Source organism: Lissotriton vulgaris, chromosome 7 (genome assembly GCF_964263255.1).
Source record: "Lissotriton vulgaris chromosome 7, aLisVul1.2, whole genome shotgun sequence".
In the NCBI taxonomy this organism is placed as follows: Eukaryota; Metazoa; Chordata; class Amphibia; order Caudata; family Salamandridae; genus Lissotriton; species Lissotriton vulgaris.
In genome coordinates this window covers 1,643,008,516-1,643,034,718 of record NC_141695.1, presented here as the reverse complement: position 1 = coordinate 1,643,034,718, position 26,203 = coordinate 1,643,008,516, and the positions used below count along the sequence as shown (strand labels likewise).

Genomic DNA, 26,203 nt, shown 5'->3' with positions numbered 1-26,203 from the left:
TTTCTGATAGTTTTAGTTCTATCAATGTAGAACATAAGCACTCTTTTGACATACAATGAATGAAGAGTTCTTTCTGCAACAGAATCAGGTTGAGGGAAGAAAAACTGCAATTTAAAGGATTGAATGACATGAAATGGATAAACTACCATGGGTAGGAATTTAGGGTTGGGTTTGAAGAACCACCTTGTCTTTGCGTATTTGGAAAAATAGTTCTTCTAAGGTGAATGCCAGGAGCTCACTAACACGTCTGAGTGAAGTTATGGCAACTAAAAATGCCACCTTCCAAGAAAGGAATTGAAGCAGGCAGGAGTGTAGAGGCTCAAAAGAAGCTCTGATGACTCCTGTTAGTACTATATTAAGGTTCTATGAAGGTGCAGGGGGAATCCTGGATGTTGAGTATTCTATGTAAGCGTATAGAAGTATGTGCTAAACCCGCCTTTTGTAAGTGAAGTAGATAACAGATAATGTTTTGTACTGCAGCTGTGAAATGGTCAATTTGTTTTGAATAGCAGTAGCAAACACAATGTTTCCATTTTGCTGCATAGCAGGCCCTAGTGGTTGGTTTACAGGCTTCTTTAAGAAATGTCCATAAATTCTGATGTTAAGTTTAGGTCCCCAAATTATATGACCTCAGGAGCCAGATTACTAGGTTGAGAGATTTGGTATCTGGGTGTCTGATTTCTCCATGATTTTGAGTGATAAGGTCCAGCCTGTTGGGGAGCTTTTCATGTGGAACTACTGGTAATGATGTGATTTAAGGCTGACAAGCCCAAGTGTGGGCTACTAGGATCATTATTCGAGACCGTTGACTGAGTTCCTAACCAGAAATGGAAGGAGAAGGAGAGGTGAGAAAATGTAGCCAAATATTTTTGACCAACTAATCCATAGTGAATTGCCTTGCAATAGTGAATGTGGGTACATGGAGGTGAAGTATGGGCAGTTTGAGTTTTCAGCTGTGGCGAAAAGGTCTATTTGAGGGAAGCCCCACTTTGGGTAGGAAGACTTGTGGGTGGAGTTTCCATTCATGGACTTGTTGCTGTATACTGGTGAGCAGGTCTACAAAGTCGTCTGTTACCGGAAGGTATTCCGCTAACAGGTGAATGTGGTGAAGTACAGGCCAGATCCAGATGGTCAGAGAGGTGTGAGAGTTGTGCAGACAAGGTCCCCCCTGTTTTTTAAGAGAATACATGGCTGTCATATTGCACATCCGGACTAGGAGAACCTTGTGATTCAGGTGAGGTAGGAATGCTTTCAGTACTAGATGAACAGCTATCCAGTCTTTGATGGGTCTGTTGTGAAAGTGACGTGGGGGAGAGGGTCGAGAAAAAGTCCGCCCTTTTAACAGGTTGGTGGTGTTTCACCATTGCAGAGAACGGTGAGTGTGGCAGTCTATCAACATTAGATCTGTCAACTGACCCTCTTACTATGACCACTGATGAGCCAGACATTGTTGTAATGGACACATACCTAATATGGCATAGGTATCTATGGCAATGCAGAAAGCCATGAGCCCTAGGAAACACATTACCTCTTACTGTTTGTTGATGGTTGATCTGAAACAGATCTGCAACTGCGGCAGGATTGTCAAAGTTTTGAATTCTCCCAGGATTGGGGTAGATTAAGCCAGTTTGTGTTTACAGGATTGCTCCTAAGAATGGTTGAGCTTGTAATGGTTGTAGGTGAGAGTTTGGGATTTTGACAGTAAACTCCAATACGCTGCAACCACTGCTAGGCATTTTGTGAACAGTCTAGGTGCAGAGGTTACTCCGAATGGCAAGATTTTGAGCTGGTAATGTTTGCCCGCTGTGACAAACCTCAAGAATTTGCGATGAGCGGTGTGAATTGGTACGTGGAAGCAGGCTTCCTTAAGTCTAATGTTGCCATAAAGTCGCCTAGTTGGAAAAGTGGACTGACATCTGTGGAAGTGCTCTGGAAGGATGCATTTGTTTAAGGGTCGAAAGTATAGAGTGTACCCTTGAACCCTGATGTTGAAGGGGAATGGGCTCTATAGCACCTTTGAGGAGAAGAGCTTGAGCTTCCTGTTTGAGTAATGCTTGGTGCTCGTGTGACATTTTATGAACACAAGGTGGGATGTTGGGTGGTGTAGTAATGAGCTCCAGACAATCGCCATATTGGATAATGACTTATACCTATTTGTCTGGATAGATGGAATTCCAGGTTAGAAGGAAATGCTGCAGTCTACCACCAACAGGTGTGACTAGGGTAGTCACTGCTTGGTGGAGGGGGTGACTCCATGGGGGGATGTACCTTTACCTCTACCCTTAGTGATATTGTCTCTAAATAAACCACAGTAGTAGCTCTTGGTATATGAGATTTGGAAATGCTTTTGCTGTGAGGTTAAAGCTTCTAAAGAGGTAGACTTGTACACCCCACGGTAGGTTGGGTGATGAAAATTCCCCTGGGGAGCAGGTGTTTGTAACGCTTCCATGATATTAGTGGACTCTGTATCTTTGATTTTCTCTGAAGTAGAGGCTACTTGGGGACCGAACAAATGCTCTTTGTCAAAAGGCATGTTCAAGCAGCCTGTTGAAAGTCAGGTTTGAACACAGAGAACCTTAACTAAGCGTGACGTCTTAGGAGAATACTGGTGTTTAATCCTCTTGCCACAGAGTCTGCTGCATCTAGGGCACACAATTGATGGAGTAGGGTTTCGCAAAAATGAAACCTGCTCAAATGTATACCCCATAATATGTATTAAAAGTAAGTAGTTGTAGAAAAACGAATGTACACCCAACATGAACACAAGGGACGTGCTTTGCGCATGCCTCAACTAACACGTAAAGAAATGATATTGTAATAACTTTTGTGCTTTAAAAGAAAACGAAGAAGTTGCATGAATAGGTCGCATGTGCAACAATATTTTGCATGTTGCATCCTGCTTTAAAGTAATATTTAATGTTGCTTTTGCACTAAGCTTATGCTAGGTAACATTAATGGGGAATAGTGCAAGTGGGTGGTAAACAGTGAAGGTTTCATAATTATATAATTAATGAATGTTTATTTTCATTTACTTTAATGTGCTGGATGAAGCAGCCATCTTCCTAAACTTAGCTAATGTGGGAGGGGGAGGTTCAAGGAGTGAGTCTGTTGTGTTATGAGGCAAGACATGACACGCTGTGCAGCGCAGATGACATGAAAAGGGTGAAGGCCAAAGTGTCAGACGACTGCCAAATGCTGTACCCAGGCGTGGGACCGGAGATGCAAGCTGCGGACGATGTTAATTTGTGAAAAGAAAATGTTGAATTTTGTATCTTATGTAGAGAATGTGAGAACAAACTAAGACTCAAACAGTTGAATTTAAGGTGAAGTCATGGTGGTGTGACAACACCACCGCCCAAGCTAACCAATCCCTTTGCGAATTTGATAGTTTGCAACAATTGTGGAATGGACATGTCAAATTTAGAGTATAATCGGGGTACCTTTAAGGGTGTGGTAAGAGCTTAGGCTGGCAGGAGAGAAGAGGGGAGATGAGTTGCAGTCTGTTAGTTTGTAGAGAGGCCTAGCTGTTCCTGACCGGTCCTGTTCCTGTCCTTATACCCTTTGTTCCCTGATTCTATTTTGAGGAACCCCACCATCTCCTAAGCTGAGGGGGTGGTTTTCCTACAGACCGATAGGTTTGTATTTAGCCTAACTCGTTCTCAGAAATCTTACTTATAGATGTATTTTGTCTCTGAAACGTTTGTCTCTCTACCCATCTACTCCGTCAATGATGTATTGATAAGTATTATTTAGATGAAACTATTGTCTCTTCAACTATCCCCTCTGTTAGGTATATTATGTTTGGCACACATTTTTGCTGAAACTTTTGTCTCTTCTCTATCCACTCCTTCATTGCATAAAGTCATTGCTTAATTTGAATGAGTTGGTATTTTATATAAAATGTCTCCTTTCGTGAGATTCAGTGTTTGTAATTTGTGACCAAATGCAATTGAGCATCATCCTTAAATATTTGAGATACATTCATTATTAACCTTACTGAGAGTCTGTGATTATTTTTGAGTAACTAAATGGTTGGTAAGTTAGAGGTTATCATTGCCATCAACTATTCAACTAATAGGTCCATCGACCAAATAGAAGGAAAGTTGATAAAGTTTAGTTATTAAAAAATGTCTTATTTGAATCTATAAAAAGGAAAGAATTGTTTGAGCGTATAAATTGACCCCACCGCATCAGAGATTCTGGGTGAATGTGTATGGGCCATTGTGTTATGATGTTATTGATCTCTGATCAATTTTTGGTATTGCCGCTGGATCAACGAAGAGAGGTGTTTGTGATGGTTTGTACCTCTGCTACCAACTGCTGACCCCATTTCTTCTGAACCTCTGGGAGATCCTGAGGTAACTCCAACTTCTTTTCCCGGCAGGTTCGATCATACAGCGCCAAGAGAGCTTGGGAATTGGCGATAAGACTGTGGTTAGAAGTCTGTGCTGTAACCCTTTTTCCCCGCAGAGTTTATCTGCTTGCTCTCTATCTGGAAGCTGTCTCGCCAGTGGCTTGGGAAGTGGCTTTTTTACGTGCTGTGGTGGCAACTAGAGCGTCTGGTGGCAGTTGGCCTCTGATGAAGACCTCTTGATAAGAGGATGCGTCCTCAGAAGGGGAAGGGTGAGCGGGGTAAAGGTTAGAAATCATTATCTATGGGGGATATGTATCATGGATGTCCCTTGGATCATCCCCTTGTGGCCCAGTGACTGAAGCTGGTGACCCCTGAGGTGACATGACCAAGAGGGCTTGAAGCTGAGATAGTGGTGGAGGAGAATGAGGTAATAGTGGAGGAGAAGGTGGTGGTGTAGGTGTGAAAGGAAAACAGGGCTGGTGGCCAGTGCTTCTTCAAAAGTCAGCTTCCTCATTAGTGGTGAAGGAGAGGAAGGCTTTGTAAGTATGTGGCCTGTCCCAACTTGTATGTGGATTTTCTTTTGTCGAATGTCCAGTTTTCGCAAAATGTGTTCGACAGGTGAAGTAGAGGCCGGGGAAATATTTGCCGTTTTTTGCTAAGAGGGTTTCGATTCCGTAGCTTTGGACTTCGAGGAGCAACGCAATGTAGGAGTCAAGGTGGTGGAATTTGACTGTTGGGCTGGCACCGGAGGTCGGCTTGGTGACAAAAGTGGGTCTCTGTCCAAAGAGGTCAATACTGCAGGTTTTGGCTTGGCATGTACCTTCGGCGCCAGGCCCGGGGCATCCAAAATGGATTCCAGATCCGACCATGGCCAGATACCAGTGGTGGACTAGGGACCTCAGTGTCTACGACCATGGAAGCTGAATGTCTTTTGGTCGGCTTGGGTTGGAGGGGAGAGGCAGGGGCTGCAGTACTCACAGGTTGAGCAGATAGAAGTTCCTTCATTTTCAAATCTACTTCAAGGTCGGAGCTGGAGCATTCATCGAGAGAGAAGGCTTCCTCTTCGTCGATGAATGGTTGCTCCTGGGAGCGCTCCTCACCATAAATGTCGGTCCAAGTGTTTTCTTCTTGACCTGAAGGATTTGCATGTGTCACAGTAAGATTCCTTGTGACCTGGAGACAGGCACAAGTTGTACACTTAATATTGGCCCGTGTGAGGGTACTTCGCCTGGCAATGCGGGCAAAACTGAAAAGGTGTACGTTCCATTAGAAGTGGAAAATGTTTTGGGAAATTGGTAATTATATTGAAGGTAGGCCACCTTAGAGCAGAGCCTCAAAGAGGCTTCGGTCGAACGGAGTCAAAGTGGCAGAGTTTTGGATCGGAGTTGCAGATGGAAAAGTGCAAACAATAACAATACCCTTGAAGACACAGAAAAGAACAGGAGAATAGAAAAGAAAAGGAGTCAAAACATGGAGCAAAGGCACACATGTCCGAACCAGACAAAAGAGAAAACCAATCTAACACTGGAGTCGATACCCATGCGCATTACCACTGAGAGGAGTCGTCACTAGACCTTTTGACTCGGAAGACTTCTTTGAAGAAAAACAACTAGCACAACTCCAGACCCAATGCCAGATGGCAAGGGTATTCAGAGCATGTATATCTACAGCCACACGTGCTATCAAACATTTATTTACAGATCTATAACAACAGTGCAATATTGTATACACTCAGCCATCTACAGACGAAGTAATATCTATTTGGGGAAAGATCATTTGTATATTAATTTAAATGCACATTCGACAACAATATATGTACACCTTTAAATTAACTTACGCATTGGGGATGGTGGTTTTGAAGATTTCTAACATGCAAGTACAAGTTTGATCCCAGACTTCAGAGCTGAATTTCTCTCCATTTAATATAACGAGGTTATCTAAGCAGTTGGTCCCAGATCGAGCCAGTTGTTCATTATCTACAAAACAGACATTTTCACCTGAATTTCAACATCATCTTTAAAGAATCAAATCTTGTTAGCTTAACTTCAAATAAAGAACATTATTTCTAAGTGTTAAGTACCCCAAAACATAGGCCAGCTGTTCACAGATTGCGATAGCATAAAAACTTGCCTTCAACTAGTATTCTTTTCCCTTATGAACAAAGCAGGTTCCCAAGGTCAGAAGTGATCTGTGAATTTAGGAGATGATAATCTAAGACACAATATACCCTACCACAATTGATTAAAAATCACCAATTACACTTTTGAAAACTACTTGGGCAATATCTTCCAGTACATCTATGTCCTGTGAGCCACCAGATTTAAAACAAGGATGGAAAATCGGTCAAAGCTAACATTGCCGCCATTGAACCGGTGAGCGGAAATCACTTCAGTTGTGTCAAGCTCAATGTGGCACTTGGTGTGCAATCATTTTGGGAAATTGAACTATGGTAGTAGAGAGTTATAGGAAAGGTATTTGGAATGGTTGCTTACTTTTGAGTGGCCTTAAAAACGTTTGGAACAAAGAAGCCTTTGAAGTCCTCTTTTACAAAGTTTAAGAAGTGAAGGAATGAGCTGGGCTCTCAGAATTAGGTTAACTCTCCAAAGTAACTGAGCTACATATACCAAAATAGGTGAGCACACATCTGTTTATATGCATTTGAGGATTACTCTGCAACCAAGGAGAGGAACCGCTTTGTGCACTTTTGTTTGGTTATGGATCTATTCCTAGATGTTGTGGTTATGTGGTACAGAATCACCATGAACAGTCTAATGAGGTCATTTTAAGTTTGGCAGACATTCTCCAAAACTGCAGAGGGGGAGGAGGCCAGCCTCCACCACTTAAAACATTCTGCGTTCTCTATGACCAAGGTGGCAAATTGTAAATGAAAATGCAATGATGCGCTCCCACACAATGTATTGAGCGCGATGATCTGCCTCCTCCTTGAGATGTCCGTGCTGTGTGTACTATTGAGATGTATTGCCTCTAATTGTCGTGCTTATATTGATATTGAGCTAATTTGTCGATTGCTTCTATGACGATGTTTGTTAATAAACAGATTCATAAAAAAAAGAAAATGCAATGATGAGTGGGGCGACATGTTATGTTGGGCAACTCAGCATTGTTTATTTTTTTCTGAAACCAAAAGGGGAGTTTTGGCCAGAGGTTCTCACACAGTGTGTGGAGAGCATTGTAGATTTTCTTGTCCTGGTGTGCCTGTCATGGTGGGTGCATGTAGGAAAATATTATCTCACAACAGGGTCTCTACTGGAGGAATTGAAACCAGCCACGGTACCACTCCACTATATAATACTCACAAAAGGTAACCTACTGGTTTGATAACTAAACAAATGAATATGAATGTGTAACAACACTACCAAAATTTAAGTGAAGAAAGGGGCATTTGCTTTTTTTTTTTTTGGAAAACCTTTATTGAAAATTCAAAGCACACAGCTATTCAGCCTTACATCCCTGAGCATTATAAAGAACGGAGAAGAGGTGCGCACAAATCAAATCGAGGAGCAAATCAGGTTTAATTTTAGATTATAAATAAGAACCTAAGAAACAACAAAAAGGGAACAATAAAGAAAGAAGGTGGCAAGGTAAAACACATGAGCGGCAATGCACGATTCCAGGGGGCGGGCGGGACCATTTAGCTCTCTGTAATAACCATACTGGAAAAGCATACAGAGTGGGGGGGGGGGAAGAAAACCAGGATTCCGTTTAAGTAAAAAGTTGGGCGGAAGGAAGGGCTAGGGAGAGAGACGAACCTCCAGCGGACCTGTATCGGGGGGCACACAAATATCACCTCTATATTCATTCCACGCACCCCAGACAACCCCCCACCTCTTGGGCTTACCCCTGGCCACATACACATTTTTCTCACGGAGCATGCACCAATCCATATTGGTTTTCCACAGTTCCACGGTGGGGGGAGTCGGGGCACCCCACTTTTGAGCAATGTCTCGCTTGGCCACCATGTACCCCAATGTGACCCAGCGGGTTTGAGCAGTAGTGTAGTCAGTCGGACCCCACACGTTCAACAAGCAGCGTCGAGCTTCCGCAGTCAAATCCACACCAGTCACCTCACGCAGGACCACATGCACCCGTTCCCAATAGGAAGCAATAACCTCGCATTCCCAGATGGTATGCATGAAAGTGGCCAGAGCACCGCACCCACGCCTACAGAGACCATCCACGGAGAGCCCCATGTGAATCAGTCTAGGGCCAGTTACATAAACTCTGTGGAGTATCTTCAATTGGACTAAGCTCAGTCTAGCCGAAATTGCCACTTCTTTGGGGGAAGACACCGCACACTGCCAATCCTCATCATCCAACTCAATCCCATCACGCACCCACTGATCTCTCACATTCAACAACAGATCCGTCCGAACATTTATCAGCTTTTTATAGGTCAGGGAAATGGCACTATCAGGCATATGGCCGTCCAGCACCCTGTCTTCCAGCGGGGATGATTCGGGGACCTTCTCACCAATAGGCAGGGCAGACGTAAGGGCATGTCTCAATTGAGCGAATCTGAAATACTCTGTGGCACCCAGTTGGAATTCAGTTTTCAGAACCTCAAAAGACTTGATTTCCCCCCTGGCTATCACATCAGCCACCTTGGAAATACCAATGAGGTCCCACCGGTCAAACCCCTTCGAGTGCCACAGCCTACCTAGCAAGTCAGAGTCATAAAGTGGAGTGGCCATAGTAAGTCTGCCCTTCCACCCCAATGCTTTCGTAATGGCCCTCCAAATGTGCACAGCAGTCTTGGTGGGACCAGTCATTTTTCCATCCAGAGATCTAGAGTATAGCGCTCTGTAGTACATCCCATCATTCAAGAGCCAACGGTCCATGGCGTACCCCGGACTCTCCGCCGGTCCATAAAAGCAGTGATTAAGAGCGGCCAATTGGGAGGCCCAATAGTACCGGCGGATGTCAGGCAGAGCAATACCGCCATCGTACCAGGGGATAGTCAGTTTAACTACAGCGATACGCGGCCTACCCTCCCACAAGAGGGTCCGCTGTAAACCTTCAATTTCATGGACATATTTGGAAGGGACGGGATCTTGCGTGTTCTGGAGCGCGTATAAGAATCTCGGCAGGGACATCATCTTGAACAATGCCGCGCGGCCCAGCAGGGACAGCAGCAATCTTTTCCAGCCCTCCACATCGCGCCTGAGGCGCGCAAGAGGGGGAAGCAAGTTGTTAGTGTATCGTGCCCGGGCATCCGTTGATATATAGATACCCAGGTACTTAAACCCCTGCTGCGAGACCTGTATAGCGCAACCCCTAGGAAGACGTGGGGTTTCTCCACTGAGCACATTGAGATAGGATTTCGACCAGTTAATAACTAGGCCCGAGTACCCACCAAAAGTGCTCAACACGTCAAAAGCCACAATCAAAGACCGACAGGGAGAAGTGAGGTAGAGCAGGATATCGTCCGCGTACAATGAGACTCGGTCCTCAAAGCTCGGTGACCACTTGATCCCACAGATGTCAGGGTGGGTGCGTATCCAGGCAGCGAGCGGCTCAAGCGCTAAAGCAAAAAGGAGCGGCGACAGTGGACAACCCTGTCTAGTACCCCTGCGCAAGGCAAAGGAAGCCGACACCCGGCCGTTGACCGTTACATTGGCCAACGGGGAGGCATAGAGAAGCCTGACCCAACCAATAAAGTCGGGGCCAAACCCAAACTTGGACAACACCGCCCAAAGATAATTCCATTCGAGGGAATCAAACGCCATCGTCGCGTCCAGTGAAGCCAGGACGGTCGGCTCGCAGAGTTTGTGCACCCGCGCCATGACAGCGTGAAGCCTCCGAAGATTAAGAGCGGTGTTGCGGTGAGGTATAAAGCCCGACTGGTCCGGATGGACCAAGTCGGCGATCACACCCACCAGCCGGTTAGCCAGAAACTTAGCCAGAATCTTGGGTTCGGCATTCAGCAGGGAGATCGGGCGGTACGATCTACAAAGGTCCCTGGGCTTCCCCTCCTTATGAATAACCACAATGGTGGCCAATCGCTGGTCCAGCGGAAGCTCACCAGCCTCACGAGCCTCCAAAAACATACGCCGCAGGGGCACTGCGACGGTGTCAGCCTTAATCTTGTAGAGTTCCACCGGAAGACCGTTGGGACCGGGAGCCTTGCCAGAGCGCAAAGATCGTATCGCGAGCGCCACCTCATCAGCCGTAATGCCCCTGTCCATGTCGTCACGCTCGGTGTCCGACAGGCAAGGGAGCTCAACTCCCTCCAGAAAAGAGGCCGAGTCCGACTCAGTCAAGGTGGAGACCGAGGTGTAAACCGTCTCGAAATAGTCGGCAAAAGCCGAAACAATAGCCCTGGGGTCAGTAACAACCACCCCATCCTCACCCAGAACCTCTGGCACCACACAGGAAGCCATCTCCCTCCTATCCAACCAGGCAAGGAGCTTGCCCGCCTTGTCCCCTGCATCATAGATCCTCCCTTGCTGTTCCCTGCCCATCGCCTTAGCAGCGTCAGTGGCAGTGGCTCGATACTCTGACTGCTTTAAGGAGAGGGCGTGCAGCAATTCGGGTGTCGGGTCTGTTTCCAGTTGAGAATCAAGGTCCTCAATTTCCGACTCCAACCGCACCATTTCCTCATCCCTGCGTCTGCGCACCTCGGCTATTAAGGAGAAGGCTTCTCCTCTCATGACAGTTTTGAAGGCCTCCCACAGAGATAAGGCCGACGATACCGAGCCCGTATTCTCGGAGAAATACAGGTCGATAGCTTTAGCTAGGAGGTCACGAGTTTTGGGGTTGCGAAAGTACCAAGGATTGACCGGTACTAGTCTAGAGGTTGCCACAATACCAAAGTCAAACGACACCCAGACCGGGGAGTGGTCCGATATGCCTCTGGCCATCAGGCGGGCTCCGGAAACGGTCGATGCCTGGACCGCCGGAGTCAAGATATAGTCAATCCTGGAGAGGCTTCCGTGCGCGCCCGAGTGAAAAGAGTACTGCCGCTGGGCGGGATGGAGAAGCCGCCAACAATCAATAAGACCCATAGTGCTCAGGAAATTTGGGAGCCATGATTGCTCACTACGAAGATCTCTGGATGGAAAACGGTCAAGGGTCCCCGACACCACCGCATTAAAATCCCCACCAAGAATAAGCAATCCCTCCGGCAGGCCCAAAATGGCGCCCCCGAGATCCTGGAAGGTAGTCGTCTGCAGGTCGGGGGGGGACATAAACAGAAACCAAAACCTGGGTACGCCCCTCCCGTCTACCCACAACGGCAACATAGCGGCCTCTGTCATCAATCACCCTAGTCTCCACCTCCAATGGGAGAGACATGCGCACCATGATCCCAACCCCTCGGGACCCCGAAGAGAACCCGGAGTGAGCCACCATCTTAAACCCTTTCCTATTGAGTGCGTGGCACATATTGCCAATGAGATGCGTCTCCTGTAATAAAATGACATCGGGTACACACCGTTTAAACATCTGCAGTACAACCCCACGTTTAATGCGATCCCCCAGCCCGTTCACATTCCAACTCAACACGTTTAATGTCTTACTCCCCATCATCAAAGAAGCACCGTCCCAACCACCACCCCCAGAAAACAGCTACCGCAACATAGTAAACAGGAGAATAGTCGCCTTGCCTCAAGAGAAAAGAAAAAGGAGAAACATAAGGAAAACACTCAAACCAACCACCCCCCACCCTGCACCCCTGCATTAGACTAAGAAGCCCCCCCAACCAGCAGTGTGCCTGTCGCCCCCAAAAACTAATCTACGGAAAGCCCCCAGAGGAGAAAGGAGACATCCTATCACCCCCCGTTATCCTCCAGAGTTGAAAAGCAGCATTAAAAAGAAAAAGAAAAACATTAGTCCGTGACTGATTGCACTTGCAGGGCCTTCCACCGAAAGAAGTCCGAAGAAACATTGGTCATTCCTGAAGATCAGGACCACCTGACTCCTCCTCCGACTGATCCTCAGGGGCAGTCCGACGTTGAGGCAAGGTGTCCAGCCAGTCCCCAGCAGCCTCCGGCAAGTCAAACAACACCACCCGGGCGCCATGTTCTATCCGAAGCTTCGCCGGGAATAGCATAGAGTACTTCATCCCCATCTCCCTCAGCATACGCTTGACGCCCATAATGCAGGATCGCATCTCGGTCCCTGTAATTGAAAAGCCTGGCAATGATGGGGCGCGGAGATGCTCCCAGTTTTGGTTGGCCACCGGGTAGTCTGTGCGCTCGCTCCACCGAAAAGAACTTGCTCAGTCCACTGGGAGCCAAGTGCTTCAACACCAAGTTCCCAACAAAGAGATCGGCAGCGTCTTCCTCGGCGCCCTCCGGCACACCGATAATGCGGACGTTCTGGCGCCTTGCCTGTCCTTCAAAATCATCGAGCCTGCGGGCAAGCAGCGTGTTAGCGGCTTTCAGGTCCCGAACCTCCGATTGCACGTCGGACATATCGGTAGTCAAGCTCGACATCTTAATGTCGAGCGACTGGAGTCTGTTGTTCGTCTTTCCGAGGTCGGCCCTGATAAGGTTGACTTCAATCGTCAACGTGTCGACCTTGTGCGACAACACTTCGTGCTGCTTGTGCATTTCGGCCTTGATGCCCGCAATGGCCCCCATAACATCCCGGAGGGTGAGTTCAGCATCGTCCGGAGACACATCTCGCTGCGAGTCTTTAGTACGGCCTGAAGCACCAGGCGATCCCTCTGGGAGGGAGAAACGTTCAGAGATGGTGGTCTGCGAGAGGGAAGGTTTCCTGCTGACTCTCGGTGGCTTCCCTTTGTCCGGGTCACCTCTGCCCGCCATGATGGGCGACGGGGGTATCACAGCCCAGAGAGAGGTCTAACCGGCACTACCACTTCCAGACGGCAGAAATCAATAATCACCTCCACCGTCTCATCAGAACGTCAGGCCGCTGGACAATCTGATCTGGCCTCCAGCGCAGAACGGGACAGCTCCAACCCTCTCGGGCTGCCACCGTGTGGAAGCACCACCGTCCCCCTCGTAATGCCAGACTGTTATGGCGTCGTCGTCGCCAATCTTCACCACGGTGTAACTCAGCGCAGGAAACCCGGATCTTCGATCGGAGAACGGGCCCCGCCTCAGCAACAGCACCGCAACAGATTCCCACTACTGTGGGACAGGATAGGTAGCAGGATCAATACGGAGGATCGGAGGGTCTTCGGAGCTCCGAGCTCACGCGGCCATCTTGGTTGCCCGCGAAGCTCCTCCTCCGGGGCCCTTGCTTTTTAATGACAAGAACCCTCACTCACTACTTGGGTGACATGCTTCATCATTGGGTTCCCTCTTACACACAGCAACCGCAAGGTACACTGTGTGGGCTACAACTCTCCCACAGGAGAGGAGCGTGAGGTGTTCTACACTCCAATGTTATGAGTGAGGGGCAGAGTGCAACAATTATACAAAAAAGTGCTTCAAAAACATCTCGTATAGGGAAAATATTTTAATCAGTATCCCTACTGGATGACGATAAAAACAATGTAACGATAGGGGTAAGGATGTTCCCTATCTGACTAGGTCAACATGTTTCTGCCAGGTGACCAGAAGTTCATGGCATTCGACAGGACAATTGTCTTGTCACTCTGCTAAATTAGTGATGAAAAAACCATACTTATATGGATGTTATCCGGACCAACTTCAGTCTGGTCTGTATGCTAAAGCAGATTGATTAAAGGGATCCCTATCGAAGGAAGACATATTCCGGGATATTCGGTACCCACATATAGATAGAAGACCTTGAAAGGTAAAGGCAGATAATCAATTTGCTTTAGCATAAAGACCAGACTGAAGTTGTATATGAGATGTTTTTAAAGCACTTTTTTGTATAATTTTTGAACTCTGCCCCTCACTCATATATAACATTGGAGTGTAGAACACCTCACGCTCCTCTCCTGTGGGAGAGTTGTAGACCACACAGTGTACCTTGCGGTTGCTGTGTGTAAGAGGGATCCTAATGATAAGGCATGTCACCCAAGTGGCGAGTGAGGGTTTTCGTCTTTAAAAAGCAAATGCCCCTTTCTTCACTTAAATTTTGGTAGTGTTGTTACACATTCATATTCCTTTTTTTAGTCATCAAACCAGTAGGTTACCTTTTGTGAGTATTATATTATTGCATGTAGGAACAAACACCATCACTTTAATTCATTTTATTTACAGACCCCCGCTTCCCCCCTTTACTTGTGCTATTCAGACATACTGAGTGACTAAGTCCATTTTTATCCCATAATCTAAATGAATTAATGACATAATCCAATTGGGATACTTGCACAGAGACGAGTTGGACATCGTTGCTGAGGGCTTCTTCTTCCTACACCTCGCGGAACCCGCTTCGCTGGTCCCGCAGCGCCACTTTGGACAGTTGGGAGCTACGGGCTAACAGAAGACTACCACCGAGCAGGCAAGGCTGCGAGCGTCAGGGGCCGGACTTCGTGCCCCAGAAGTCTCAGCTACCCTCGCCTCCCGCCATCGGGCCGCTCTCCTTGCTTGCCACGCCCCCCTCCCTTCTCATTGTCTCACACATATAAGGATAGTCACTCTCCCGTGGCGCGGAAGCGTCCCGGGAGAAGCCCGGGACAAGGGCGGGACCGTCTGTGGCCGTCCGGGGCCGGCAGAGGTCGGGCCGGGCCACCCCCCTAGCATTTTCTTCCAATATTCACTGTAGTTCATGGTATTCATTAGTTGATGTGTTCTTTGTTTGTTTTTTAACTATAGTTCCAGGCCAATGTAACGGTAGTGCCTATACTGTTGGTAGAACATATTTGGATTGATTGAAGTTTGTCGTTTGCACATTGTGTTTAGCGCCAATTCTGTTTTTGTACAGTTAAAAAATGACCTTACGGTCAGGTAAAGAAAGGCAAGTCCAGGTTTCCACCTCCAATGGCACTTTTACTGGCACGATCGATCAATTTTTTAAACGCACCACCACTATATTGGAGAAGGAGATAGCTCTTGCCGAAAAACGCCTTTCGCTTGACTTAATCACAGGCAAACGATCTTCACTCGGTAAAATTAATGAGGCTGTCTCTCCTGTCCCACTTTCCTTGTTGAACAAAGATAGCTCTGATGTTAATGTAGACTCAGTGACAGTATCTGCTTCCGCGAGTCAAACATTGGATTTAGAGGGGATTAGTAAAGAAAGTGCATATGACACGGCCCAAGATAACTTGTTGAATGGTGGGACTATTTACCTCGACCAGTCTGGTGAGAAATCAGGACTCTCAGACTCCCCAAATCTTACTCTAAGTACTGAGCGAGCGAATTCCTCTACCCATTCGCAACACCCACCCACTCACAATCCTGGGAAACGTAAAAGGGTAGACTCGCATGAGTTAGGGGAACATACTGAGGGCTCGGGAACTACCTCTATATCCCCTACACAGTTACCCAATTTTAAGGCAGTGGTTCAGCCTGAGGAACATAACACCACAGTTAACATTGTAGAAGGAATACTCTTGGCTAAAATAGAGTTGCTAATTAAATCATTACTCTTACCGCTATTTGAAAAGAACCAGATTATTAAATACAAAAATGGACTCTTTAGATATGCTGGTAAAAGATAATATAGCGACATCTAATAGAATTCACGCCACCTTAGCCTCTAAAGGTTTAGCCTCATCAGCCCCGACCCTTCCGAAGACTACCACTGTGAATAATAAAGCTGGGGGTAACAGTCTGAAAGCGGCACCTTCTATCACAAAAGTACCGCAGCAAAAACCCGTACCTGTTACAAAGAAAATACCTATTACTGAGAGCATACCCCAGCAAAAGGCCATAACGCATCCCCCGGCTAAGAAACACCCAATCCCTACCAGTCATCATGACCAAAGTATTCGGCCCAGGATCAAACCTGTCCCAAGAAAACAATGTGTGAACTTCCCCTTAGAGTCACTGCCTTACACTATCATCTTAACTGGCGTGGCTCCCCTTGGAGATGGTAAGAGAGAAACACATAAGGATCTTTACAACAAGGTAACATTCTGGCTGAATAAAAATCGCCCACTCCCTCCAAACTCGAATCCCGAAATCCTTAATGTTAGGAGGGTGGACTGGGTAGGCCACAGCAAAAAAGATCTTGAGGGGGATTGTGTGGTAATCAGTTTTAGAGAGCCATGGGTTGCTGAATTCATTAGTAGGGAACCAAGATATGGTAGAGTTGGGGATGTGCAGACTATCGTTGCATTATTTTTATCCCGCATTATACACAAATAGAGCCCAAACACCGTTCCATCATCCCAGAAGGGATAGACCCAGAGGAAGATTTCATTTTGAAACACCTATCTACCCACTGTTTCAGCCCCACCTTTCGAACCGGTTTGCCCCCCTATCCGGTCTGGAAGGTGTGGACTGACTTGATAATGAGCCTCTGGTATCTGGGTTGACCGGAGCTGCAGTGAATTGCTCCCCCAATAATTCTATATCTAATAATTCTATATCTATTACGGAAGAGACCGTTCTAGGGATTAGCGAAATCATCCAGGGGGGGAAATGAAGGGGTAAACCCTCTAATCACACCCCTAGACCCTTGATCCATGGGGAGATTGTGGACCCAGTTGTTAATCCGCCAAAGAAACCTACACATACCCTCACGGTCTTGTCATGGAACATAGCGGGGCTAAAGGGGAAAATGTCAGAGGCTGATTGGGGGTCTTATGTGGATTCACATGATGTAATCATATTACAGGAAAGTTGGTCAACTGACGCCATTTACCGGGTTGGTTACCTCAATTATTATAAACCAGCCTGTAAAGGTTCAAAAGGTCGCCCCTCTGGAGGCCTTGTTATTTGGATTAGACAATCCTTAGGATTTAAAATCATAGACCTTCCTATTCCAAGTAATGACATATTAGCCTTGAAACTAACCAGTAACAATAACCATGACATCTTCCTGATTAATATATATGCAAGGGGGCGACCTGGTGGGAAGCCAATGAGAGCGGTAGATGATTTAGATTCCCTACTGAATAACATTGGCAGAGAAAAATGTGTAATGGTGGCAGGGGATTTTAACTGCTCATTTGAACCGTTTCCCAATCTGGATAATGGGGGATATGGGGAAGTTGATCAAATTTGGAATATTCCCCATCTATCTATCCCACCTGTCAAAAAAGTAACAGAGGCTGCTATGCAGTGGTTAGGTCTTTGTCTCGAATGGGATCTACGAGCAGCGAATGGAAGGACAAAATCAGATTTGATGGGAAAAGCTACATTTGACAATTCCCTTCATTCTAGCCGTATTGATTATTTCCTAATAAGGTTAGAGTTCTGGAATTTACTGGAGGATATGGAAATAGTCACAAGACCAGAAAGCGATCACAATCCTCTGGTAATAAACCTATTAATGAATGGGGATTCGCTTATGGATACTGTAACCAATTTTGTTACCGCCGAGGCTGTTCTTACGAATGACTGTAGAAGGGTACGCTGGGCCAGGTTCTTAGATAATCCCACCATTATTGATAAGGTTACAGATGAGGTTCTAGCAGCTACAAATCTGATGGTGCCCATATTAAACGAAGGCACATCATTGGATCAAATTGGGATGATCCATGAGTCTCTTTTTAACAAAATTAAAACTTTTTTTATTGAATCTGTAAAAAGAAGAAAAAATGGCCCAGCTCAAACCGGAGCGAAATGGTATAATAAGACATGCCGCCTTGCCCATAGCTCCTTGATAGCTGCTATTAAGTCCAAGTCAGCTATTGATATAAAACTAGAAAGGGTTAATTACAAGAAGGTGCTTAAAGAGGCAAAAACTACTTGGGATGAACAGCGCTGGCTAGATTTATATCATGCAAGTACTTCCACTAACCAACAAAAATTCTGGGAGGTTGTTAAATGGGGAGGGACTGGGGACCAGCAAGTTCCTGTCAACCATGTCCCTGCAGAGCAATGGGTCAAGCATTACGCGGCACAGTTTAGTAACACGGAACGGATATCCCTTATTACTAGGGAAGATACCAGTGTACTGACTGTGGTGCCCCCACTAGACCAGATTGTTTTTACTGAAATGGAAGCCATTATAGCTTTAAAACAAGTGCAGAATGGTAAAGCCCCTGGAATGGACTGTGTCCCTGCGGACCTTTTTAAGTTTGCCCAAGCACACTGGGTCCCTTATATAACCACCTTAGCGAATGCCATAGCCAGAGGGGCTAGGATACCAAACTCGTGGAAAGGAGCGGAGATTTTACCCGTGTACAAAAAAGGGGATAGAATTGATGCGGGAAACTATCGACCCATCAGCCTCATCGACGCCCTTCAAAAGGTAATCGCCAGAATGCTGCTAGGAAAAATCCAGCTCTGGATGACAGAAGCTGACATCCTGTCTCCTTTGCAGGCTGGTTTCAGGGCTAATATTAGCACAGTTGACCAAATACTTAGATTTGTTATGATCTACTGGAAAACTGTGTTTTTGAGAGGAGGCACTATATTCGCAGCATTTGTGGATCTCAAATCTGCGTTTGATTTGGGGAAATTTGGTCCACTGGGCGGGACCAAATTTCCCCTTTTAATCTTCGCTGATGACACCCTAATTCTGGCTAAAACTCAGAAGGGTCTTCAGGTGGCTATTAATAAATTTGTGGACTTTTGTAATGAAAATGACCTTGAAATTAATATTTCTAAAACCAAGTCCATGGTCCTGACAAAAAATAAACCACTGAGGGGCCATGTAACGATGAATGGGTCTAGCCTAGAACAGGTTGAAGTCATGACATACCTAGGTGTTACAATGGACTATAGGTTACGCTGGAAAGAACAAATAGCGGCGCTCAGTTTGAAATTTGCTCGTTTGTCTGGTTGTTTAGTGAAGGAGCAACGGTGTTCTTTGACCAAAAGAGTTTTACCTGCGCTTAAAATTTATAGCGCCAAAATTAGCTCAGCCATACTATACGGGGCTGACATATGGGGGTGTGTGGATTTGGCTGTCCTTGATAGGATCCAGAATAAATTCTTTCGAAATTTAGTCAGTCTTCCTCCCCCAACGCCAGCATTACCACTCATGATGGATATGGGCTTTTATTCTATTAAACATCAAGCCCATTACAGGATGGTGGCGTTATGGAGACGCATATGGTCTACCCCGGAACTTGCCATGTTTGCCCAGGAGATACAGGATGTAAGAGCGCAACAGGGGGCAGGTGAAATACCATGGTTTAAGTTAATTAGGAATACTCTCACTGGAATGGGCCTTCCTTTGCTTTGGTCCGAGCCGGGCTCTCACATCTTTCCCTCAAAGAAAGATTTTAAACTTCTCTTTTGGTCCATGGTAAAAGAAGAACACGTTGCGCTTTCGGAGAAACCTAACCTGACAGGCCTGTTTTTGATTCATAAAGTAGTTCCACACACAGAGACCTATTGGGATGTAATCCTTAAAAGCTTAGACAGGAAACTTTACCATCAGTTTCGTATAGGTACACTGCCATTAAGGGATTTTACTAGTGGTTGGCAGAAGTCTGAGTCCACTTCTTGTCCCTGTTGTACTGAAAGCAAAGAATCAATAGGTCATTTTCTATTTGTATGTACTGCTTTCCATAGGACTGGCTAAATTCCTTGGGTGGGCCTGGTTAATTAGAACTAGGTATGTTCGTAGCACTTCGAGCTGTAAAATCAAAACAGTCTGTTAGCCTATTATATTTGGGCAGTATTGATGAATTGTCTTTTTCATATACAAATGTTTTAAAAAAATTTTATAGACGTCTTCCTATGTATATTTAATTGAGCTTTTTTAAACAAATTTCTCCTTGTCTGTTTAAAATTTTCATGATTTTGTCATATGGTTTGTATTACTATGTATGTCTTTTATGAAGACAATTCGAAATAAAGACGTTAAAAACTGAACTGATAATCCAATTGCTTATTAAGGAAGACCTAATTACAGTTTCTTTCTGTTTTTCACTGTGCATAAAAATGTTGTAAAAAGATTTTGATGTGGCATTTGCAAAAGTATACATGAATTGGCCCTGATGTAGCAACATGTTGGGAATCACAAGTTGGCCTATGAAAGAACCATGAAATCAAACTCTCAATTGATTTATCAATTCATGACTACTGAGCTTCATATTTGAATACTTTATTGAGCTTACAGTCTATAGGTGGTACTGAATTTGTGTTTAATTGTTATATTTAAGAAACCTAGAGTGGACCTCAAGTTTAAAAGATTTCTCAGCAAGACACAGGCTACTGATGATCACCCAAGCAGCATAGGTGATTTTTCTCAAATATGAAATCTAGTGTATGGGTCAGTTTTAAGATGAGCCTCGTGGTCAGGGGCTGCACCAAGCTCAGGAGGGCTTTTCGGAGCACATGTGTATGCATACACACTCTTTTTCTTCTTGACCCATCACTCAATTTGTCACATGTTAAAAACGTACACACACTGAAAACAAGCATCTATGAATGGATCTACCTTGTTGAACACACCACTGCAATTGTGCAAATATATCAGAAAGAAGAACATCACTTAAAGGTTCATAGAACTGGGTGAACACATCACAAATGGCATAAAGTGCATGGTTGCAAGTCGTTGTCATCCATTCTGACTTCTGAAATTGAAACAAACAGAAAATCACTAATTAAATTTACCTAAACCAATGAGATGTAACAGCCAATAATGTAAACTTAAATGTTGATACATTTAAACTAATCTTTATTTACAACTTATATAATTAATATCTACCAGTTAACATACAGAGTGCCTCTTTTTTCCCAGGAACATGATTTATTCTTTATAATCAATTCAGTCTTGATAATGAAGGACCAAACAAAGACATTCTTCCAGTATCTATAGTTTAGTTGCTTTTCACTTAGAGAATTTTTAAGGATCAGGGTTGTGTGTAGTTCTTATTAAACAAGTGTCTAACTTATGTGTCCTGGTTATTGATCTACACACAGTTTTTCAGAGTTTCTTGCTTTTCTTACAACTATGCCCCTCCATATTTTTTGCACGCAATATTTTCTTGCAAGTGCAAGTTGTTACAAAAAATGGATGGGCCATTTTCTCACCTGAGCTTTAAAAACGTTTTTAAAATGAGTAGTTGGATGTTGGTAAACTTTGTTTTACCTTAAACCAACCTAAAAGGGGCCGAAAGAGTCCCAATATTAATGTGAAAACCCACATACAGAAAACTTTTCCAACCAGGTGTAGTGACCATAGTATTCTCAAGACTTACGGGAAGTTCACAAGAGGAAATCTATTCAACTTCGCACACCTGTAACTATGCTTCAATCTGCCTCTCCTTTCCATTGTTGTTCAAACCGAACCTCTCATTTTTTTTCACAGACTTCAAAATTTGAGAAGGCGTATATGTGCATTTAAAATAGTATAACGGTAATGCTTTGTGGCCCTTGATAGCAGAGAGCACTACCATATTTAACAAATTAATGAAATTATGACATAATCAGAGCTTCCACTGCCACATAAATTGCATCGAATTCCCAGACTTTAAAAAGGTAGAACAGTTGTAATAACTATGCCTTTACGAGTCTCAAGCTTATAGCTTCAAAACATAACAAAATATGCAAAGGCACCACTACAGTCTGGATAATCTTTTGCTCAAGTGGTCTAGTCACCACAAAGAATTCTTAAAGAGCATGAAGGTAGACTGGTGATAAGAATGGACAGTAAAACATTTGCTGATTCCTAGGCAACGAATACTGAAGTAGAATACAAATTTGCTGGTAGATGGTGTGGATCCAGAAGAATGATTCTGACAGATGGTAACATTCAACCAACTTTTTGTCAATCTACAGAGAAAGTCTGCATAGAAGTGCAGGTTTCTATTTAAAAGAATTGGAGTAAAAAAACTTTGGGATGGTGTTGGGACGAGATATGGTTAGGAGACACTCCTCCCTTTGGTTAGGATGCTCAGCCAACAGCTGATAGCCATGTTAGAGCCATGGTTGGAGCCACGCAGGAGGTGTTGTGGTGCAAGGGGGCTGCTCCATTTGGACATTGGATATGGTCCTTCTGAGAATACCGGACCTCTTGGACTCCTTGGCCTTTGACTTGATATCAGGCTCCCCATAGGCGTGCTACCGTGCTGCAGCCACCATCACTGCACTCATCTCTCCCGGGGAGCTGAGTGAGATTTGGGCGTGTGGTAAGGCAGTGGGCGGATGGTGTTGGCAGGAGCTGGTGCAGGTGGACCTGGGTGCCAGATTAAGGTACTAGCCCCCTGTGGCACCCGCCTCTCGGGCCTTTCAGCAGTGGCAGATAGAAAAAGAGGAGGAGTAGCAGCAGGAGATGTCTATGGGACTAATGAGTGACAACTAAAGACAGCTTTTTGCTTTTTACCCTTATCACTTGTGCTGTGGAGAGTGTAAAGTTGGTGGATGATTATAAGGCCCATCAGGGTCAATAAAAGCGCCCTGCAAGGTGTACCTTCAAAGAGTGCCTTGTGTGCACTCCTGTTCTATGAGCTTTAAGGTGGTAGGGGCGGCCGTTAGCAACAACCCAAGGAGGAGGTAAGTGGCCGATAAGTAGTTGAGAGTCTTTGAATAATTATCCCAGAAGTAATCAGGACAGGGGAGGAGGAGGGGGGGAGGAACCCCGCTATGAGCTGCATTTGAGGGGATTACAGCATTTCCAAGTCTTGCATTTTCAAGGCCCTGTGCCAGCACTCTAACATCTCTCACCAAGGTCCTCTTTTTTGACATTTGCAACATTTATCATTGTAGGTCTTGCAGTGGAGAAGGCACTGACAATTTAACACAGAGCTACAATGGGGAAATGGATAACAAATGCTAATTTACCTGCGCAGGGAAAAACACTGGATGGTTTCCTACAGCAGGAGGTGAGGGTGATTAGCATGGAGATAGACTTGGCTGAAAGACGACTGTCTCGCTCATCACCACTGGGGTGCAGCTCATGATAGAGCCCCCTCAATCAACTGCAGATCTGATTATTTGCCCATCAGAGGGGACTGAGGAAGTGGGCGCAAGTCTGTTACCCCAGGGTCTCAAGCGGTTTCTTCAGGAGATACTGATACTGCCAGGGGCCCTAGAGATCCCATCAAATGGGCTTCGGAAGGCGGAGAAAATTACAAACATGATTTCACTAATGGAGAAAAGACAAGAGGGCAGGTTGGGAAGAGGAATGAAGGTGGTTCATACCCAAAAGACGGTGCCCTGGCCCACTGATCCACTCGTTACCCCAAGTGAATGTGTCAGGCAATGGGGAAGCGCGAGCTGGGGCTGGGTGGCTCATGTCAGAGGTTAGGGGAAGATGTGTGTACCCGGTGGCCATATTAGGCTTGCTTAACCCGTTTTATGCCCGGCTAGAAATCTATGAGAGGGAGCTAACAAAACTGAACTGTACCTTAGAAAGGAATAATTCTTAAAATGCAGCCCGACTCTAACCCCCAACAGAGACATACCTTGCAGCCTAGTTCCTTACCCATTAGCACGCATGACTCCGGTGCTGCCTCCCTGCCTGGTAAAGAGCAGTGTGATCAAAGGGAGCAAAGATTGTTGTCAGGTTGGGGAGCGGGTTTGCTTATTAGGGGTGGAAAAGATGGAAGAACGCATCAAAGGCACCATGGAGTCCCTAAGGCATGGTTCACCTTATCCTTTCCCCTTAAATCCCTCCAGAATGCTTACCGTATTTCCTAGTCGTGTGCCAGGACTAGCACCACATAAAAGGGAAGGTTTCTACCCTGAAAAATAAAGTGCTGAATTAGCTAAGGGTAAAAACCGGTTGGAGGGCTGGTTTCATGGGAGAGATATTAATGATTAGAAGAACACCGTGGATTGTCCCCGGAAAAAAGGAATCTTTGGGGTCCTGCCTCATTATTAACTTTAGGTCACCTTGTTTTGCAAATTCTCAAATGGAGTTCTTCTACTCACAAGAGAGGAACTTGGGCCCCAACCAAGTTCTTCCTCAGGGATACTTTTTTTCGACAACAGTCCTTTTCTTTTAAGACCAGCCAAGGGAGTGGTCGCCTGCAAGTGGGTGCGAGCTACAAATTTAGCATTGAAGTCTGATATTCCTTTGAGCCACTTGCCAACCTTGAGGATCAGTACTGACTCAGTAGGAAGACAACAAACAGAAAATATCGGAGGAGGCTGTTCTGGCACCCAAGGGGTGGGAGGAGACGGAAGAGCCACAAGCTAGGATTCTCAAAGTGCATGCTGAGGGCTATGCACCCATTCCGTCTTGCCGGGGTAGCCCAGGGGTACAAGTGGGACTTAGGTTAATATCATGGAATATAGCAGTCATCCATAATAAGTTGACAAACCCGAAATGGCATACTGAAATAAGAGAAGCTGATATCTTCTTGTAGGAACTTGGTCACAGGAGGGCATTAGTGTGGATGGTTATTACTCCCTGTGTAGCAGTGCCATGCCATCAAGCTCAGGGCGGGCCAAGGGGGCCTAGCCACTCTAATTTCCGCCGTCCTTGTGGGAACTTCTCCAAGAATTATTAGGCACTCCTCCCACTTCTAGCTTATTCTCACTCGGACCCCCGACTTCATTGATTGGATTTTGATAAATTTGTACAACAATATATTTGATGCAAGAGTAACAAAGGTATTAGGGGAACTGGAGACTGCCCTAGGCTCATTTAAGGAAAGTCCCAACAGGGAGACGCTTATAATCTAGGCAGGTGATTTCAACATCAAGCTCTGTGGGTCCAATAATCACAGAGGTGGAGAAAAAGACCAGGATGGTGGTGGCTCAACACACTTTCAGCACTTTCCAAATGGGGACTATATAAATAGGCACACTATAGCAAGGAATATGGCTTTCGTCAAAGAATTTATGTTGGCGTTTCGCCCCCTCCCACCTATATGGGGTCCTCTAAGGGAAGTGAGGCTGACTGTCATTTCATCTGATCTGGCCAATATAATACAAAGTCACTTGGCTAAGGCCTTCTGCATCAGTGATCATAACCCGCTGTCACTGACTCTGGGCTTACACCTGGGGAACAAGGAAGCGAGTGAGGTAACCTGACTGGTGTTGAATTAACAGAATAGAGGGTTAAGTGGGACTCTCTGGACTAGGGGGCTTTTTTGGCCAATTTGGTCAAAGATAATTTGTGTTGCTTCTCATTATTTACCTCAGTAGAGGAATCCTCAACGTCGATTATTGATGCCTTTACTTCTCTATGTGTGGCAGTTGACAGTGGTCTGAGGCAGAATAAAGTGGCAAAACCACCACCGCCCTTAGCTGGTTTAAACATGAGTGTACTGTGGCTCAGAAAAAATTAAAAGCAGTCCTCTCTAAAAATACCAGTTTAAAAGAAGAGGTAGTAGAAGTTAGTAGGGCATATATAGTTATCTTATAGGCCAGAAAATCTAACTCAAAGGGGCTGCTCGGGAAAAGTTGGACGAGGCATACAGGCTGAGGGACAGTGCCACCTTCTGGAAAGTGGTAAACCAACCATTCTTTACTGGCCATGATAAGATGACTCTGGATTCGGTAATACCGGCAGGAGCATGGGTGGAGCATTTTGGTAATATTTTTAATCCTAAAAATTAAAAGGCTATTTGTGCCCCAAGCCGATTGGATAGTCACAATATAGGAACATATGAGGTTTTTAGAGACATGATAGATACTATTGATGTAATCGCCCCCATGAGGCGAAGCCCGGCAGGGAAGGCTCCTGGGCCTGATGGGGTCCCCTTGGACCTTTTCAAAGAAAATGAAACACACTGGGCTCCCATTTTAACTAACGTTTTTAAAGCATCAATTAAAGGAGAGCTAATCCCATCATGGTCCGAAGCTATAGTTGTCCCAATATTTAAGAAGGGGGATCGGAACTCTCCAGCCTGTTATCATCCCATATTCCTCTTGGATTACCCTCTAAAATGTTTGGAAAGGTTTCTTGCTGCGAAATTTGAAGCCTGGC

The 26,203-nt window shown here is 45.4% G+C and overlaps 1 protein-coding gene across 1 annotated transcript in view; it reads right to left on the bottom strand.

Moving 5' to 3' along the window:
* The window catches only part of ARFGEF2 (ARF guanine nucleotide exchange factor 2), a 548,111-nt gene that overhangs the window by 145,901 nt on the left and 376,007 nt on the right, over positions 1 to 26,203 (bottom strand). The window contains exons 31-32 of the mRNA XM_086932618.1: positions 20,762 to 20,897; positions 6,192 to 6,330 (exon numbers count right to left, since the gene is read on the bottom strand). Of these exons, the coding sequence (XP_086788744.1) occupies positions 6,192 to 6,330; positions 20,762 to 20,897 (275 nt within the window). The remainder of the gene's footprint in view (positions 1 to 6,191; positions 6,331 to 20,761; positions 20,898 to 26,203) is intronic.